The sequence below is a fragment of the Sinocyclocheilus anshuiensis genome, unplaced genomic scaffold, assembly GCF_001515605.1.
Source record: "Sinocyclocheilus anshuiensis isolate Anshui unplaced genomic scaffold, SAMN03320099.WGS_v1.1 scaffold1017, whole genome shotgun sequence".
NCBI lineage: Eukaryota > Metazoa > Chordata > Actinopteri > Cypriniformes > Cyprinidae > Sinocyclocheilus > Sinocyclocheilus anshuiensis.
This window is the reverse complement of record NW_015554130.1, coordinates 115,473-132,693: the sequence shown is the minus strand read 5'-3', so window position 1 is coordinate 132,693 and position 17,221 is coordinate 115,473. Positions and strand designations below refer to the sequence as shown.

The window sequence follows — 17,221 nt, the reverse complement described above, 5'->3', positions numbered from 1 at the left end:
AAAGTTCTTTATGGAACCATTTAGACAAAAAGGTTCTTCTATGGCATCGTGAAGCACCTTTATTTTTAAGAGTGTGCCTTGTCTCCGACCGTGTGTGTATTTATTTCCTGGACATGGGATTAACTGTAAAAAACAGGTATAACCCGGGATAACGGGTCTATCGGCTATACGGAACCCCAACTGACAGGATTGTTTTTCTTCTTTTTATTTTTATATGGTATAAAAAATTATGTCCGCATATTTTAGTAGGCCTATAACTTTTATACTCTGTCACGTATAGCACAGAGAGTGAGAACGAAAAATTATATTTGATTCATTAACTAATTTTTGACAGACCTATCTAACTATCTTGACTAGACTATCAGAGGAAAAAATAGAGACAATAGTTATACCCCATTTTTTTCATCAAGAACAAACAAAATTGTAATTAGCAGAGTTTTATTTCTAAAACGAATCAAACTAATAAAAAATAAACAGCTTACATACCAAACCCTTTCATTCAAAACTACGCCATCGTTGCTTAAATAAAGTTTTAATACACTACTAGTTTAAAATCCCAGTATAATATAATTTGTGTAAGCCTATGAAACACACATTAGGCCTATATCTCGTAATAATTACAGTTTAATTTACATTAAATACCAGCTTCAATGACAGCCCCACTTTGCGCATGCGCATTAAAATCCATCTGGATTGGATCTGATCCAGCTATGTCATCGTGCTACAGGCTGCAGCGAGGACCTCTTGGAATACAATCAAATGGCTTTCCCAACTCATTTTTGCATGTGCGCGGCACATTATTTCTTCTGCACGGCCGCGGTGGAAGAAGTGTGTGGCCGCGAGCACGCGCACGCAGCTTAGAGGGAACATTGGATACAATGCCATTTATATATTTTCAAATGAACATGCACTGAACACTGGACACCACTATCAACAGCGCTGCATGACAAAGATAATGTTTCATCACTTGGTTTCTATTTTATTTGCTTTGTGCTTGGTAGCACAAAACACAATACTTGTCTAGGACAACCACAACAAAAGCTTAAAATTGAGTCACAGTGGCAGCTGGCAACATAAATTTAAACAGGAATCAGAATCGAGGGAAACATCATATTACAATCTTGAATGCTGACAAAAAACAATATAAATCTCATCACCTGTTTATTTAAATACAAAGTTATGCCCTCTTCGTTACTTTATTTCCTTAAAACAATTTTTGGGTTCTGTTTTTCCTCTTTGGTATGAGTGTTGTACTGTAGCTAACTTTATCCTACCTCTGCAATAATCCACACCCACCTGTAGATGCAGGCTTTACCTCCACATCCATTTATGTTAGCACAATAATTTCCTGTTCTCTATATTATCCTCCAGGGCACAATAACAGCAAGGGAAGAACAGAGGTACATTTGGACACAGTATGGAGAGATCTCATCATCTCCAGCTCACCTTTTCTTTCGTGTGACAATGAGGACATCATTGAAGAGGAAGAAATAGACCTGCTGGCGAGACTTCCTTTTGGAAAAGATGCCATTTTCCTCTACAAAAGCTGTTAGCTCACCACGCTTCACCATCCAGCGGGAGGACGACACCAGTGGGAACGGCTGCAGAGAGAAAGTGTGAAAGGAGAAAATGTGAACCAGACAGAATCATTAATGTTTCAATGCAACACGACCGACATGAACAAAGTTAACAAGACCTAATTTTTAAAACAAATCATGGACATTTAGAACAGTGAAATAAATAGTTAGATAGGGACTATTTATTTCAGTCATTTTTACCTTTAAACAATAAAATAAATCAGCCTGCTTTAAAAAAAAATCTGTCTCAAGATCCCTGTGTTCAGTTTCATTGCTTTAGTTTTGGTCCATATAGGAGTTTTTAAAGCTAAAAATGGTAAACAATACCCATACTTAGTTGTTTTTCCAATGTGTTGTTGTCAAAATATTAAAATGTATATGATGTAATGTTAATCAAAATGTTACAATTTCTTGTTGTTTTCATAATCGATCATTGATGACAATTTTTCTTCACAAAGCAATTTGTTCTTTTAACCTCATTCTAATGTTGATTAGCAGCCATGTGCCTACATTAATTTGCATAAAACAGGGCCAAACCATTTCCATATAAAGGGTTTTCGCAAAGCCTTTTGTTACTCTCAGCAAACATACTACACCCTCACATAGGACACATGAGAAGATGTCCAGAAAGATCCTAGAGCAATGGCAAGTGTGCTGTCTTCAAAGCAAGTTCGAACACAACAAACATCTTTTAAAAATGGCATGATACTGAATTTGTGTTTTCTTATCTATTGTGATGTATAAACAAGTAAAATGTTAATACATTCGAAGAAAAATGTAGGGCACAACTTGATTTTGTTCATCGGGAAGTGAAGTGTTTGTGAAAATGCTTTCATGCAGATATCACATGGTTAGTAAATGAGATCCACTGACTGATATCTATGGAAGCCTGGTAATTTTTAGATAAAGTTTAAAATAAGCAATAAAGTCACACTGTGACACATACTGTTGCAACAGCTAGAAATGAAGTCACAAAGAACTTTGAGATCTACTGACCTTCTAACAGCTGGACTCAGCAAAGTCTTGTGATTATATGCAGAACCCTTTAGACATCTGCTCGTACCAAATGTGCCAGCAGAACTTTCCCACACTGCTCAAGCAGCAGGTTGTAAATATGGCTGCATTAGTGAGTGTGTCCAATGCATCACTGTGCACATGCAAAGTAAATTTAAACTGCACATGCACAACATGTTTGCGAATAACGTAGTGAAAAATATGTCACGATGAACAGAAGACCCACAGCGAGTGAGCAGCATGTGTGTATCAGGTCAGAATGTGCGAACAAGTTTTACAAGTAAAATAAACAGCAGCAAAAACCCACAAGTTTACTTGCTACTTGTGGTACAAGGTACTACATGAAGGTGAAGGCGTGTGAATCCCATGATTAAAAGGCTGACAGTCTAAACTCTTGCTAATCTCTGTGAGATAAAAAAGAGCATATAGTTCACATTTAACCAGATCCAGATCCTTTCACTCTTTAACAAGTTGGATTAACCTCTGCAATAACTAGGATTTGTGCAACTCTACATAGAGAATCTGAGAAGGCCCTCAGCTGTGACACAGACATTACCACAAACCACTTTGTGTTTACAGTAAGGAAACAAAAAGGATACACATGCTTCATATGATTAAGGACATATTTCCTCTCCACTTAAGACAGTCTGCATCTGCAAAACTGTACATGTAACTCTTGTGTAGTGATCTGCATTTCTCTGCAGCTGAGTTTTAGTTAATGTTCCTCATCAGCTGATACTACAGACATAACGTCAGACAGCACAGATAGGAGGAAGATAGTGACATAACTGCTCTATGGGAGATGTCATACACCAGCATAAATCTCTATAGGACTGGAAATCAAAACTTTAGTTACAATGAGCAAGTTACATGTTGCTCAATTGCACTAGCCAGGCAGAATTTAAAATTCGTGATTTAACCTATTTAAAATAATCTGAAATCATAAGTTTTGTGTGAAGGTGAAAAAGTTTAAAAAGCAAAATGTTCTTATACCATCCCTGATTCTAACACAACCCCACTGCTTTGGGAGTAATTTTGTGGCTTTCAGAGCAAAGCTGCTGCTCTCAAAGCTGCTTTTCCGCTGTCTCCTTTCACGTTCATAATTCAATTGCAAGAGCTTATTTTGCAATATTAGATCAAAAGATCAGAAAAGGCCCATACATACACCCACTCATAGACCCTCTCCTTAAAGAAATAATGAAAGTGGTCGAAAGTGGACTAAAGAGATGGATTAAAAAAGCAGGTGTAAAAAGGAATGTGTCTCCATCGTTTAATTGTGAACTGATCTACCAAAACGCATCTTAATGGCAGGTGTAAACAGGGCCTTAGATCAAAAACGTAGACTCAACCAAAGCAGAAGTTGGGTGTAGTTTGATTGGACAGACAGAGAATGTTTGAAACTTGTTTAAAAACTATACTTGGAGCAGAAACTCATTCAGAGGACCGCTTTGTTGTAATAACTTTCTTTTTTATAGGTACTTTCATTAATAAATCATTAGTATATAGCCCAGTTTTAGTATATAGTATGGACCAGTATGTGCTTTCTTAAAAATATTAAAAGAATCATTAAGGCAGTGGAATTATTAAGCACAATCGTTAAATTCCTTTCACGTTGGTTTTATTCTCTTACCTTAATTTTAAACTCCAACTGGGAATTGATGGTGTACATCATTTCTGTTCTCTCCATTGTACGAGCACCCTCATTACATTTCCTCACAAGCTGCATATACAGACATACAGAAAAAAAGGTGATTATTAACTAAGGCTTTCTCAGGCAAACACTAGAAAAACCTGCAGTGGTAATTCCCAGCATTTCTCACCTTGCTGACAACATGCAGGGCTTTTTTACATGCCTCATAAGGGGCCGAATCTTTGGGCGTCTTCTGGCATATGGTCTACAAGACAAAAACATTTTTAATCAAAATGATCTTTGAACTGTTGGTGCTTGAGTACACAGTTTAATATGCTGTAAATCTAAAATAGACTTGCATCAGAACTTGTTTCCTGTTTGTACAATAGTTTTTAGTTTATTGTTCCTGAAGCTTTTCGAACACTTTATCTCTAATGGAGTGCTCTCAAACGTTTTTCTCACGCTTGTCTGATATTTCCCAGCTAGAGTTTTACTTGTTTCTGAGCTGTGGGAAGAAAGAGAGAAAGAAGGAAAGAAAACCAATCCCAAAATTCTCATGCTCAGAGTCAGCCAGCCAAGCTCTACTGTCCTAAACTAGGAAACCCACTACCAAGCTCAGGGGACCCACAAAGTAACAAAGAGATGGAAAGATGAGAGGGTGAGAAAGCAAGAAAAGGTCTGCAGGAAGAAGGGAAGGATGGCGATAAATGAAAACAAGAGTTGTGAGGATAGGGACTATGGAGAAGTTTCTAGGTCATCTTTAATGCAGCTTACTCCCTCATTTCATTTTACAAACACAATTCTCTGGAGAAGGAAAAGACGATAGAGAGGAAATAACACCAACCCTTTTAAACCATCTTTTAAATATAATAAAAGAGCCTCATACCAACTCAATCCCTTTACCTTATGCTGAAATACTGTAGAAAGGTCTCAAGCAATAATAAATAAATCTAAACAGAATTGTTACTGTTAAACAGAAAGGCCCTGAAAGCTAAAGCTTTACTTCAATGAAATGGAAAGGAGAGAAGAGAGTGTAATTTTGAGACGAAAGTATGAGAAGTAGAGAAAGAAAAACAAGTACCACCAGGAGACTTTAATTGGTTTAATTTGATGTCTTATGTAACAGTGAACATCCTCCAGGTCAAATTAACCACATAATCAAAGCATAAGATGCATGTCAGAAGACTGAAAATGCAGTTACAAGAGAGCTAGATGTTTATGTCGGTGTTAGACATGTTAGCAGAGGTCAGGCAAGGGGAAGTCGAGGGATAATGTCACTCACATCCATCAACAGGGGCAGCCGTGTGACTCTCTGCATGGGAAGGATGAGGAAGGAGATCATGGGAAGGTTTCGGCAGTCTGGGTGGGCCTCGATCCGTGTCAATAACTCCTTAAAGGACGGGCTTTTATTTCTGAAGGGATAAATGGACTGTTAAACTAGTGATTGGCCGCAGAGTGTCATGTGATCCCTATGATATAAAAAAAAAACTATATCACTATGCAACAAATAAAAAGGTGCACCTTCATTTCTGGTAATTGCAATTTTATTCCTCATAATTGCGACTTTATATTTTGCAGTTTGACTTTATTTTTGCTAATCGTAACTTTGAGACATCACAAATAGGAAGGTGATTTTAAGTCACACCTCTATCACATGACTTTTTTAACTTACAATATATCTGTGACTTGACATCTGGGACTTTGTTTCACTTAATAGTGATTATATCACACAACCTCAACTTTGTTTCTCACAGTTTTACTTTATATCGCACAGCTGTGACTCTTTCTCTTAGGGGTCATGAATTGAGATATCAAATTTCCCTTGATCGTTTAAGAGCTCATTGTACTATAAAAACAGAGCTCAAAACTTCCTTGTTAGTCCAAAAAACAGCTTTTATTGAAACCAAGCTCAGAAAAACAACAACTCGTTTCAGATTTTGTCTCTCTATGAAGTAACAGTGCAACGAAAGACCACCTCTGCATGCCTACTTCTACATCATCACGTCTTTGGCCCCTGCTCACGGTGCGTTAGTCGGATGAGAAGGAGAGAAGAGCAATACAGGATCACTGGACTTAAAATATCATTACCAATACCTTCCAAAGCATTTTAATTCTAGGAAAGTGGTTATTTATTTTCAACTATGTGGATGTCTCAGTAGAGCATTATTTGTTTGTTCAATACATTTCACTGAGGATTCCTTGGACCTTACAGTAATACCACAACATTTAAGTAACCATGTTGCCTAATCTGCGATCAGTGATTTCTGATATGTAATGATTTGTGTACAGATGTTCTTTGTCTCAATCATTTATTGCTGTTTATGTGTCAGTAAATCAAGCCAGTGACTTACTAGACATTGTTTCTTTTAGTGGCATGAAAATAATCGGTTACTTAAATTGTGATTAAATTATATACATAAAGCAGTCAATGAATGCTCCCCTTTATAATCACGGGAGTCACACAGTGTGAGTTTATTATCAATGACGCAGTCTACACTGCACAATGAATCTCTTATTTACATCACGTTTGCACTGTTAGTTATGATGAAAGCATTTGTGAGTGCAAAACTCGAGTTACAATGACGAGCACTGCATTCATGTGTTCAACAGTCTGTCATCATCTGCTTCAATGAAATTTTCATGCGACAGGAGTAGATCTATATATAATGCTATAATCAACACTTTTCACGATGAGTTAATCTCAACAGTTGTAATGGTAAAAACGTAGTAAAAGTTTTCGAAAGAGCTCCACATGTAATACTTCAATTTCAAAATCTCTTATACGTACACCTATATATTTCACAATTGTGACCATATGGCATCTCACTACGTGATTATATTTCTTGCAACCGTGACATTGTTTCTTGTAATTTGAACTTAGTATCTCTCAGTGTGATCTTGCAAATAACACTTCCATTTCTCGCAATGTGACTTTTTAACTTTATCTCTTATTTAATATAATTTTTCCCCATTTTAAACAATCTCACAACTACCCTTTTTATTTTTACTCTGAGGCAGAAAAAGGCTTCCATAGAAATCTGATCTCTGTACAGAAAAAGCTTCATATCTTCAGGGCTAAATGATAAAAGTCAGACATGACTTTCAGTTGAAGCAGTGACAGTCTGCGCTGTACTTACAGCAGCCTTTGCAGGGTTCTTTGCTGGTACACTTCATTTGAGCAGTATGTCACATAGGGGTCAAAGTTTGACTGGGCGTGCCTTCTAACGATGTCACTTATGTCACTGATTACAATGTTTTGCTGGTGCCGATCCTCAAGTTCCTTGAAGAACCTGAAGGGAGAGAGGGGAGGAAAACAATTACATGAAAGCAATAACATACATGACATGCCTCACATAACATCAACACGAGTCAAAGCTGATGCAGGGAGCACCCTGTTTTAGTCGTTACACGTGCACAAACACTCAGACACATACACATCCAGCACAGACACATATGCAACACAAAGCCAGGAAGGTGTTTTAACGCCTCCTTTCCCAGCCTATGATCACATCAGAGAACAGGATGTCCCAAAGCCCCTCAAATGACCAACCAGGGATGGCAGAATGAAAATCATACACACATGCTCTTCCTGACAGGACACACACTTCACAACCAGTCGCAGAGTATTCACGATTTTCCAGTAATCCAGAGGATGCAGCTCAGAGCCATCTGTGCTGGAACCCAGTGTGACCTCTGGTTCACAATCTCACAATAGACCAGAGAAAGACACAACCTGAATGCTAATTCTGGAAGTGATGTCAGTCAGGTTGTTAGCACAAGGGCCGTGACCTCAGGACCTTCCTACAGGTGTTTGGAGCCCTATCAGCTTTACAGGGACAAGAATTAAACGATGCAGTCCAAATGAACAGGACTTAATATAAATTTGTACAAAGGGCAAATATTAAACAAATTCAGCAGCAAAATCAACGTTTTTGCAAGAAACAAACATATATTTCTGTTCTTTGGGGTTTAAACAGTTACTGAAAGCAAATTTCAGCTGCTGTGTCAGTGTGTATATTTTTGTGTGGCAAAATCAAGTTTTGTTTTCACTTACAAAAGACTCTGTCCACAGCAATACAAGGAACCACAGCGGAGGAATGCAAGTTATCTGAGCAATCCACCACACAATCCAATCCACACGCACACTCACACGGACACATATGAAGCAGGGCATTTGCTATGCACTTTTGCTTTGGTGCAGAATTAAGACAACTGTGCATGTTCAACCATGTGTCTGTCATTTATAGCAGGCCCATTGTCTATTCAAAGAAGACTCATTTGTCATTTTTTCAGTTCAGGAATCATGGAGGGCCAGAATGAAAGTTCTGTTTTGTGCACTATATATTCAGCCAGATTGAGGGACACCGTCAATGACATCAATGTCATATCAACTCTTCCTTCAAAAGAACTAACTCTTGTATGTCCTTGTTTTTAGGTATGCATCAATGTTTGTTTGTAAATGAGTATTTGTGTTTGTTTATTTGAAACACTACACTTGATGATGCTTATTATGCCAGTAAAAGAGGAAAGCAATAACAACACAGTTCAATGTCTGTCTGTGCTTTGCTGGGCCTAATTTATACTTAATCAACATCATACATCTAAATAATAAAGACTCCATGCTTTTTAGGATGTAAGCGTCAGATTTATTGGAGTGTTAAAAAAAATTCAGTTCTTCAGAAGCACAGCTTAAGTTAAATGAGCCTCATCGTGAAACATCCCGCCAAACCAGTACTTCAGAAGAAAACATCAACACTGACTAGAAAACATTCAGGCGGGGAGTTGCTAATGTGTCTGAGAAATGGTAAGTGGGGAGATGATTTCATTTTACAACCTTCAAGGCAGTTATGGACAGAGAAAGAGACAAATTCATTTAGTGAGCAAAACTGATTAACCCGAGGTTGCAAGTGTCGATGGGTAATTCTCAGAAAACTGTGTACTACCCCCCTCCCCTCCATTTCAAACGTTATGGTTGAACATTCAAGAAATCATATCTTCCTACCTTAGGCCTAAGGGCTTTAACCATTATATTCCTATATGTGAATGAATGAATGAGGCATTTATATAGCACTTATTGTGTGTTGCTGTACACCCAAAGCGCTTTACAATCATATGAGGGGGTCTTCTCCTCAACCAGCACCAGTGTGCAGCATCCACCTGGATGATGCGATGGCAGCCACAGTACAACGGCGCCAGTGCACACCAGCTACAGGTGGAGAGGAGAGAGAGTGATAGAGGCAATTCAGTGGATGGGGATTATTAGGAGACCATGATTGACAATCATGACACAATCAACCAAAAATTAGACAGCTTGGTTGGGAAGATGGCGCCTGTGCATTCGGCATGCCGTCTGTTGCTCTCGTGTTTGCTTGTCTGGTTGTCTGCTCTGTCTTTAAACTGCTACACGCTTTTAATCTACAACCGTCAATCACTCTTGGACATCCGCAACTCAATTGCGGACACATTCACCAACTCTTACACTTTGGATGTGGACTGCTCCTTTGGTAATAGGAATGAGTCGTTCCAGGCGGCTATCCCGGATTGTATCCGCCGGTGGCCCCTCGGCATCCTGCGGAGAAAGCGAAGGAGGAAACGAGACAAACGCGGAGGATACATCGTGAAGCTTAAAGCTCATCTGCGGGCTGGCTTTCTCCCGGATCCTTCCCACGGGTCGTTTTGCGGTGGCTTGGCTGCCTGGCGCCCGCTGGATTTGGCCTACCGGTGGCTTCGTCCTGTCTACTAAATGACTTCTACTCATCTCATAACTTGGATTTTATGTTTATCACGGAATCCTGGATAAAGGTTGGTGATCTAACTCCTTTTTCTGCTCTGATCCCTGCTGACTGTACATTTTTTAACTCTCCTCATCCGAGTGGACGTGGGGGTGAGATAGTAACAATTTTAAAGAACCGGTTTGTCAGAGAATAGACTTTAAAATTCTCCTCTTTGTATATAAATCCCTACATAACCAAGCTCCTGTCTATCTATCTGACCTTCTTTACTTCTATTCTCCGTCTAGAAGCCTTCAATCCTGTGACCAGGCCTTGTTGGTGGTCCCTCACGTTAGGCTTACGCGTAGAGGGGAGCGTGCATTTGCGGTGGCAGGGCCACGACTCTGGAATACCCTACCTTTAGAGATTAGAATGGCCCCTTCTTTGTCTGTTTTTAAGTCCTTGCTAAAAACTTATTTGTTTTCCTTAATGTATTGACTATTGTAATATGGTCATTTTTAAACGTGCGGTTGGTAAAATTGTTGCTCTTCTGGAAAGCACTTTGGTCAGACTGGTGGCTGTTGTATATGTGCTCTACAAATAAAATGAACTTGAACTTGAACTTGACAGGGGCCAGTGGAGGGAATTTGGCCAGGACACCGGGGATACCCCCTACTCTTTACGAGAAGAGCCATGGGATTTTTAATGACCACAGAGAGTCAGGACCTCGGTTTAACGTCTCATCCGAAGGATGGTGCTTTTTGACAATATAGTGTCCCCATCACTACACTGGGGCATTGGGACTTAACACAGACTGCAGGGTGAGCACTCCCTACTGGCCTCACTAACACCTCTTCCAGCAGCAACGTTTTCCCATGTGGTCTCCCATCCAGGTACTGACCAAGCTCAAGTCAACCCAGCTTAGCTTTAGTGAGCAACCAGTCTTCGGCTATAGGGTGATATGGCTTTTGATTTATTTATTTATTACCCCATTGGCTGCTATTTTTCCTCATTTTAAGCATAAACTCACTTAACTTTCATAGAGTTAAAAAAAAAAGAAGACTTATCTTACATTATTTTGGTTTTCAAATAAAACACCTCTTGATTTACGAATGATTTGTACTGGAAAACAAGACAAAAATACTGATGTGGCAGAGATTTTATACCACTGATAAACGGAGGTCTCCCATCCAGGTACTGACCAGGCTCAACCCTGCTTAGCTTCAGTGGGCAACCAGTCTTGGGCTGCATGATGATATGGCTGTGGCGATAATGTGGTAACAATAATTATTTATAATTACTAACCTTACATCACTACAGTAATTCAACTCATAACAGAAAACAAAACTCCTAATTCTGAGTAAATGTTGTTAGTATTGCTTAGTTTCGGCTAGGGCTGTGCAAAAATCGAATGAGCATCTCATCAGTAAAGCCGCTCCTGTGATTAGTAGTAAATCTCCAGCACGTGCTTTCAGATGGAGCGGCATTTACTACAGGCAGGCGATTCATTGCCGATTTTGAACGCGATTTTGTGTAGCTTGTCAGTGAACTATGGCTCTGTGTAGTAAATGGCGCTCCATCTGAAAGCACGTGCTGGAGATTTACTACTAATCACAGGAGCGGCTTTACTGATGAGATGCGCATGAAAATCGCATTCGATTTTTTGCACAGCCCTAGTTTCGGCATGACAAATCACACATTATTACTGACAAAAATTTATTTATGTTGCACAGCAATAACACAACACAACACTTTAACAGTACATTCAATATTTTGAGGTTGAGTGTCAGGCAAATTAGCTGATATTTTGAAAGAAAATGTACATATGATAGACATGACAATACATGATAGTTACTAGAAAGTGGTTAATTCAATAGGCCTACCTGAGCGAGACATTAGCTATCAACACAGTGTTATTGCATCCTCTAGGACAGGGGTTTTCAAACTGTGGGTCGCAGAGTGGAACAAGTTGGGTCGCACAAAGTCACTTGGCTGCAGCTAAATTTGCGTTTCAATGACACACACACTCACACAGTTCAGTCTAGGGCTGCACGATATAGCCTACCAACATTAATTACGAATTGCAATATCCTTAGTGCGATTTTGGAATCGCAATTAAGTCCGCGATTTAAAACATGTTTTGAAGCGCGGGCGACTCATGAGTTGTAATAACAGTGAGGGTCTCGGAGCAATGTCATTATTAAAAGGCTCAATCGGTCCGCAATATTAATGAGAAAAAACTCGCTCACTTCAATGCGCTGTATTCTGTATGAGATTGCATACAGCGGAAAATTCAAATGTTACGAAAACGGTTTCAGGTAGGCTATGTTCATTCATTTCTATTGTCTGTTTGAACTCGGCACTGTTTTCGTTCAGGAAACGGTCTGTAAAAAGCATTTCACATGTACGGGGTGAGCAGGGCACAAACGCAGGGTTAATTGTAACACTACAAGATTTAAACATTTCCACATAACAAAATTTACAAAATTTCACAATATTTCCTTGACATATCATCTCTATATAGAGAAAAAATGTGCCAAAGTTCAAAAATCTTTTGAAGATATTGCTTAACATTTATTTAACCATTGCAAAAGTACATTCCTGACTGAAGTAAATTTGTCATCTCGGTTTTTAGTATTTATTATTACTAAATAATTATTACTATTGTTATTATTTTTAACTTTTTCACAGTTATTTTAATCTCAAAACTGTTTTAGATAGTTCTGCTTTGCTTCTTATGCTTTGCTAAAAAAGTGTTGGGTTGTGCTCCGCTCTCCCCTACACACTGAAAGACCATGAATGCATTTTCTGCGCTGAACCCCTCGATGAGTTTAACAACACTCGCAGCGCAGATTACAGCTCACTGGAGTGAGCCTGTTTCACATTTTTATGGACGTTTCATATTTTAACATCTGTAAACAAAGAAATTAAAACTTAAATATTAGTAGTGAAATTTTACAGTTGTACTCTAAAATAAAACAGTTATTTTTCTTAAATAATTTCTGTCATATTAAACTTTTAATTAAGATTAGGCTTAAAGTAATGTCAGTTGTTTTTTTGATCTCAAATATTTTTGTGGGTCGTGAAATAGATTATACTTGTCTAGGTGGGTCATGGAATGGAAAAGTTTGGGAACCCCTGCTCTAGGACATACGCTGTCCTATAGCCATTCCGAAGCCATAGCCTTGTGACCCAAGTTCGAGTCCTGATTCAAGGTCCTTTTTCAGAGTTAAGAGTTAGAGTTATACTTTATTGTCCTTTGCAGGAAATTTGTCTTGGACTCAAAGCTACAGCAATACACAACAACCACACAAAACAACAACACTTTGTTAGTTAAAATACCATCACAATTACTGCAATTTACTATTTAAAGTCCTAATAGATACAGGTATAAAAGAATTCTTATAGTGATGACTTCTACATAATGGAACTCTATAACGCTTCCCTGATGGCAGTAATTGATATGTTGAAAATAAAACATGGCTTGAATCACTTACTATTGCTTGCGCGTTCTTAAAAACCAACGACTCATACATGGACTGAAGTAATGTATACTCTCTTACACCTATGACTTTCATAGCAACTTTGATAAGGCGTACAATCTGCGATTTTGATTGAACTGAAAGATTGCCGTACCAAGCCGGCATTCCATAGTTTAATAAACTTCCCAAAACTGCTTGATAAAAAAACAACATGATTTTCTGACTTACTCCGACCAACCTAAGTCTTCTTAAAAAAAATATAGTCTTTGCTGGAATCTTGAGCAGAGATAATCAATGTGGGCTTTCCAAGTCAATGAACGGTCAATGACCACCCCAAGATAGTTGAATGTATCCACTTGTTCAATACTGTTACCTTGAATAATTACTGGACTGTAATCACCCAAAATTTTTGGGTCTACTATCATTTCCTTATTTTTTCCAACATTGACAATAAGGTGATTTACATTACACCACTGCACAAAGTTCCTAATTTCAGACTGATATTCTGTTATGTCCTGATTCTTTCCTAAAAGACTTAGTATTACAGTGTCATCATCAGAGTATTTTATAATATAGTTGTTCTTATTTCTACTAAAGCAATCATTTGTATATAAAGTGAACAGAATTCATTTTGGCCTTGTAAGCCTCCCTGATGTTACTATAACATTTATCCAGAACATTATTGTTCCTTGTCGCACTTTTAACATACTGGAAGAAGCCTGGTAAGAATGACTCAAGTTTACACTGGTTAAAGTCACCCATGATAAGAACTGGAGCACCCAGGGTTCGCTGTAGTTGTTTTTGAATACAGTCTGATATGCATGAGGCAGCCCTGGATGCATTGCCGTTAGGAGGGATGTACGCTACACACAATAAAATACTGCCGAACTCTCTTGGGAGATAAAAAGGTCTTAAACTTAGGCAGAGGTATTCCGCGTCAGGATTACAACAAGTCTCTTTCACTGAGTACTGTGTGCACCATTTGTTACTCACGTACACACAGACGCCTCCTCCTCTGTTTTTTCCCGAGGATTCCTCTCTGTCCTCCCGCCTGGATTAAAGAAAAACCTTCTATCTCCACAAGTGAACTAGGAATGTCCTTATGAAGCCAGGTCTCTGTGAACGCCAATAAACTTGAGTCCCGATACTCAAAGCACGACCTGGTGTTAATACGAAGTTCGTCCATCTTAGTTCTAAGTGATCTCACATTTCCAAGAATAATGGAAGGAAAAGGGGGCCTACTGGACCTCCGTCTGAGCCGATGTAAAACTCCCCCACGTCGACCTCTTCTCCGGTGTCACCGCTGTTGATCTGAATTCTGTTTCAGCTCCTCTGGCAAATCCACCATCGGATTTAGATTAACAGATCAAGATGAAAGCAGGAACAGGGCTTCTCTTGTGTATGAAATGAGAGTTTGGGTCTCCCCGCACATAGTTGATAAAAGCCATTCCGATAAAAATTTCCAAATAATAAATATCCAAACGATAATCTGTGCAAATGTCGCCATTGAGTGGCTCGCTGACGTGCCACCATCCAAAGTAAGAATAAATAATTAACAAACAAACAAAATAAAACCGCGTAGACACTTGCAGCCAATGAGTCCGAGTCGCAACCGTGCAGCGTCACGGGAAGAGTTGTTAATCCTGTTCCCCTCTCTCTCACCATTGCTTCCTTTCACATCCATACTATCCTATCCAATGAAAGGCATAGAAGCCCAAAATTATAACTACTGACTATTAAAATCTGCACAATGCATTTCAAAAAGGTAAAATGTGTTCTGAGAGTACTACACTCTTACTGATAGCTGAATGCACAACAAGATTAGCCATACTCAACATCTAAGCATGTATACAAACTGTAGTTTTGCCAAGGCATCCAGTTCACAACTTATTTTAGTTAGACTTAAACACAACGCTCTCTCAAACACAACACAGGTTTAATAAGCTTAGACAGTATGCTTTAAATGCAATTATCCCATGAGTTCATTATGTTTTACTGGAGCGGTGCTCACTGCCAGATGTCTTTAAATGTGTAAGTGTCCACGCAAATGAGCCTGACCCATTTTCATACTCCAGTTTATTGAGTCTGCTGAAAGCTCAACCTTATGACACTCCTCCACTGTGTATAGCTAGTGAATATTTAATCCATCTATGTGAACACTGGGTGGTTTTTGCTGTCATTCTAGCTTGCTGGACTTTTATTGCATGGTTTGGATATGCACTGGCTACAGCTGTTAACAGCTCTGAGGGAGATTTGTGAAGACGAGTATACGGTCATCAATGAGTTTAGACGAGTATACTGTCATCTAACACACACACACAGCTGTTCGCTTAAGTTAACCCACAGTAATGGATGGTCGCACAAGTGGACATGCTGTTCCTGAATACACAGAGAGGTTTGTGTGAGTTCAAAAAAGAGAGTAGCATGACGTAACTAACATAAGGTATGTGGAACAGCAGTACTCAGCCCATATAAATTGTGTTGCTGAACAGCAGGCAAAGAAAGTTTTATCATGTGACAAACATTCTTGCCTAATTTACCTAATTACATTTTTATCAATCCAGAATCCACTATTTTTTCCCATTCCATATGAAAGCGGAAAACTGAGCAGTATTAGTGTGGGATGAGCGTGTGTTCTCATAAATGAGACTCTCCAGCTGGACCGTTCCTCACAGATGGAAAGCACACTAAACTCAGTAAGTGAAAACATTTCTTGTAATACAGCTCTGTGCCCCTCACCAGGGGTCAGTGGGGGTAGATCCTGTCTGCAGGGCATTACGGCTCAACAGAACATTTGTTCATGAGTGTGGGCATCAGGGATTAGGGCCATACGAGTGTCAGGATGTGACATGGACAACACTGACGGGAAGAACATATGCACACAACCATAATACACAGGCAAACACAAGTTTTGTCATTTTATTCCTCTTCCTCCTCATTGACTGGATGGGTGAAGCATTCAGAAAGTGTCTAAAAACAATGGTCCCAAAGACAGAAATATGGGGCTTGGCTGAATGTTCCATTGTGGAACTATGATTATACAATGATGGATCTATGGTAAATGGAGGATTCCAATCTTGATGTTGCTAAAAAGAACATTATTTTGTGTAATGAAATGTGTTTATGCGGTTTAAGGTTATATACTGTACATTATTGTTTCTCCTCTATGCCCCACCTTTCTGAAACGCGTCGATTTTTACAAAGCTCATCGGTCTGAAAAGCTACGTGTGCTGTGATTGGCCAGCTATCCAGTGCGTTGTGATTGGCCGAATACCTCAAGCGTGTGACAGAAATGTTACGTCCCTTACCATACTGTGATGCCGTCTCCCGGAGTGACGAGACAGGCATTTGTTGCATCCAGTGGGGACAAAATTACGGATTATAATGACTTATACTGTCTTTTTACGCGTTGCATCACGCCGCGTAAACATAAAACCATGTCTGCATTTGTGATCGTCCTCTTTTGGAAGGCCAAACAAAGTAGTTTCGCTTTCACAAGCGTCACACACGGTGGACTAGAGTGAGCGGCAGCCGGCGGGCTAGAGTGAGCGGCGGCGGGCGGGCTTGAGAAAGGCGTGGCCGGCAGATTCGATGAAGGAGCGGCCGGAGGGCTTGCGGCAAGCACATGTGACGACCCTGGGCTGGACTCCGCTTCGTCCACGGTGAAAGCCGATCCGGCGATCCACAGCGCGAAGTTGATGTATTTCCTCAGCGACCAGCACGGATCAGCTCTAGGCATGACGAAGCAGATATCGTCCTCTTTTGGAAGGCCAAACAAAGTAGTTTCGCTTTCACAACGAAACACAC

The 17,221-nt window shown here is 39.5% G+C and overlaps 1 protein-coding gene across 1 annotated transcript in view; it reads right to left on the bottom strand.

Moving 5' to 3' along the window:
* The window catches only part of LOC107670264 (rho guanine nucleotide exchange factor 26), an 82,118-nt gene that overhangs the window by 29,348 nt on the left and 35,549 nt on the right, over positions 1 to 17,221 (bottom strand). Inside the window, exons 7-11 of the mRNA XM_016462807.1 lie at positions 7,359 to 7,511; positions 5,504 to 5,633; positions 4,412 to 4,486; positions 4,222 to 4,311; positions 1,447 to 1,601 (exon numbers count right to left, since the gene is read on the bottom strand). Coding sequence (XP_016318293.1) covers positions 1,447 to 1,601; positions 4,222 to 4,311; positions 4,412 to 4,486; positions 5,504 to 5,633; positions 7,359 to 7,511 — 603 coding nt within the window. The remainder of the gene's footprint in view (positions 1 to 1,446; positions 1,602 to 4,221; positions 4,312 to 4,411; positions 4,487 to 5,503; positions 5,634 to 7,358; positions 7,512 to 17,221) is intronic.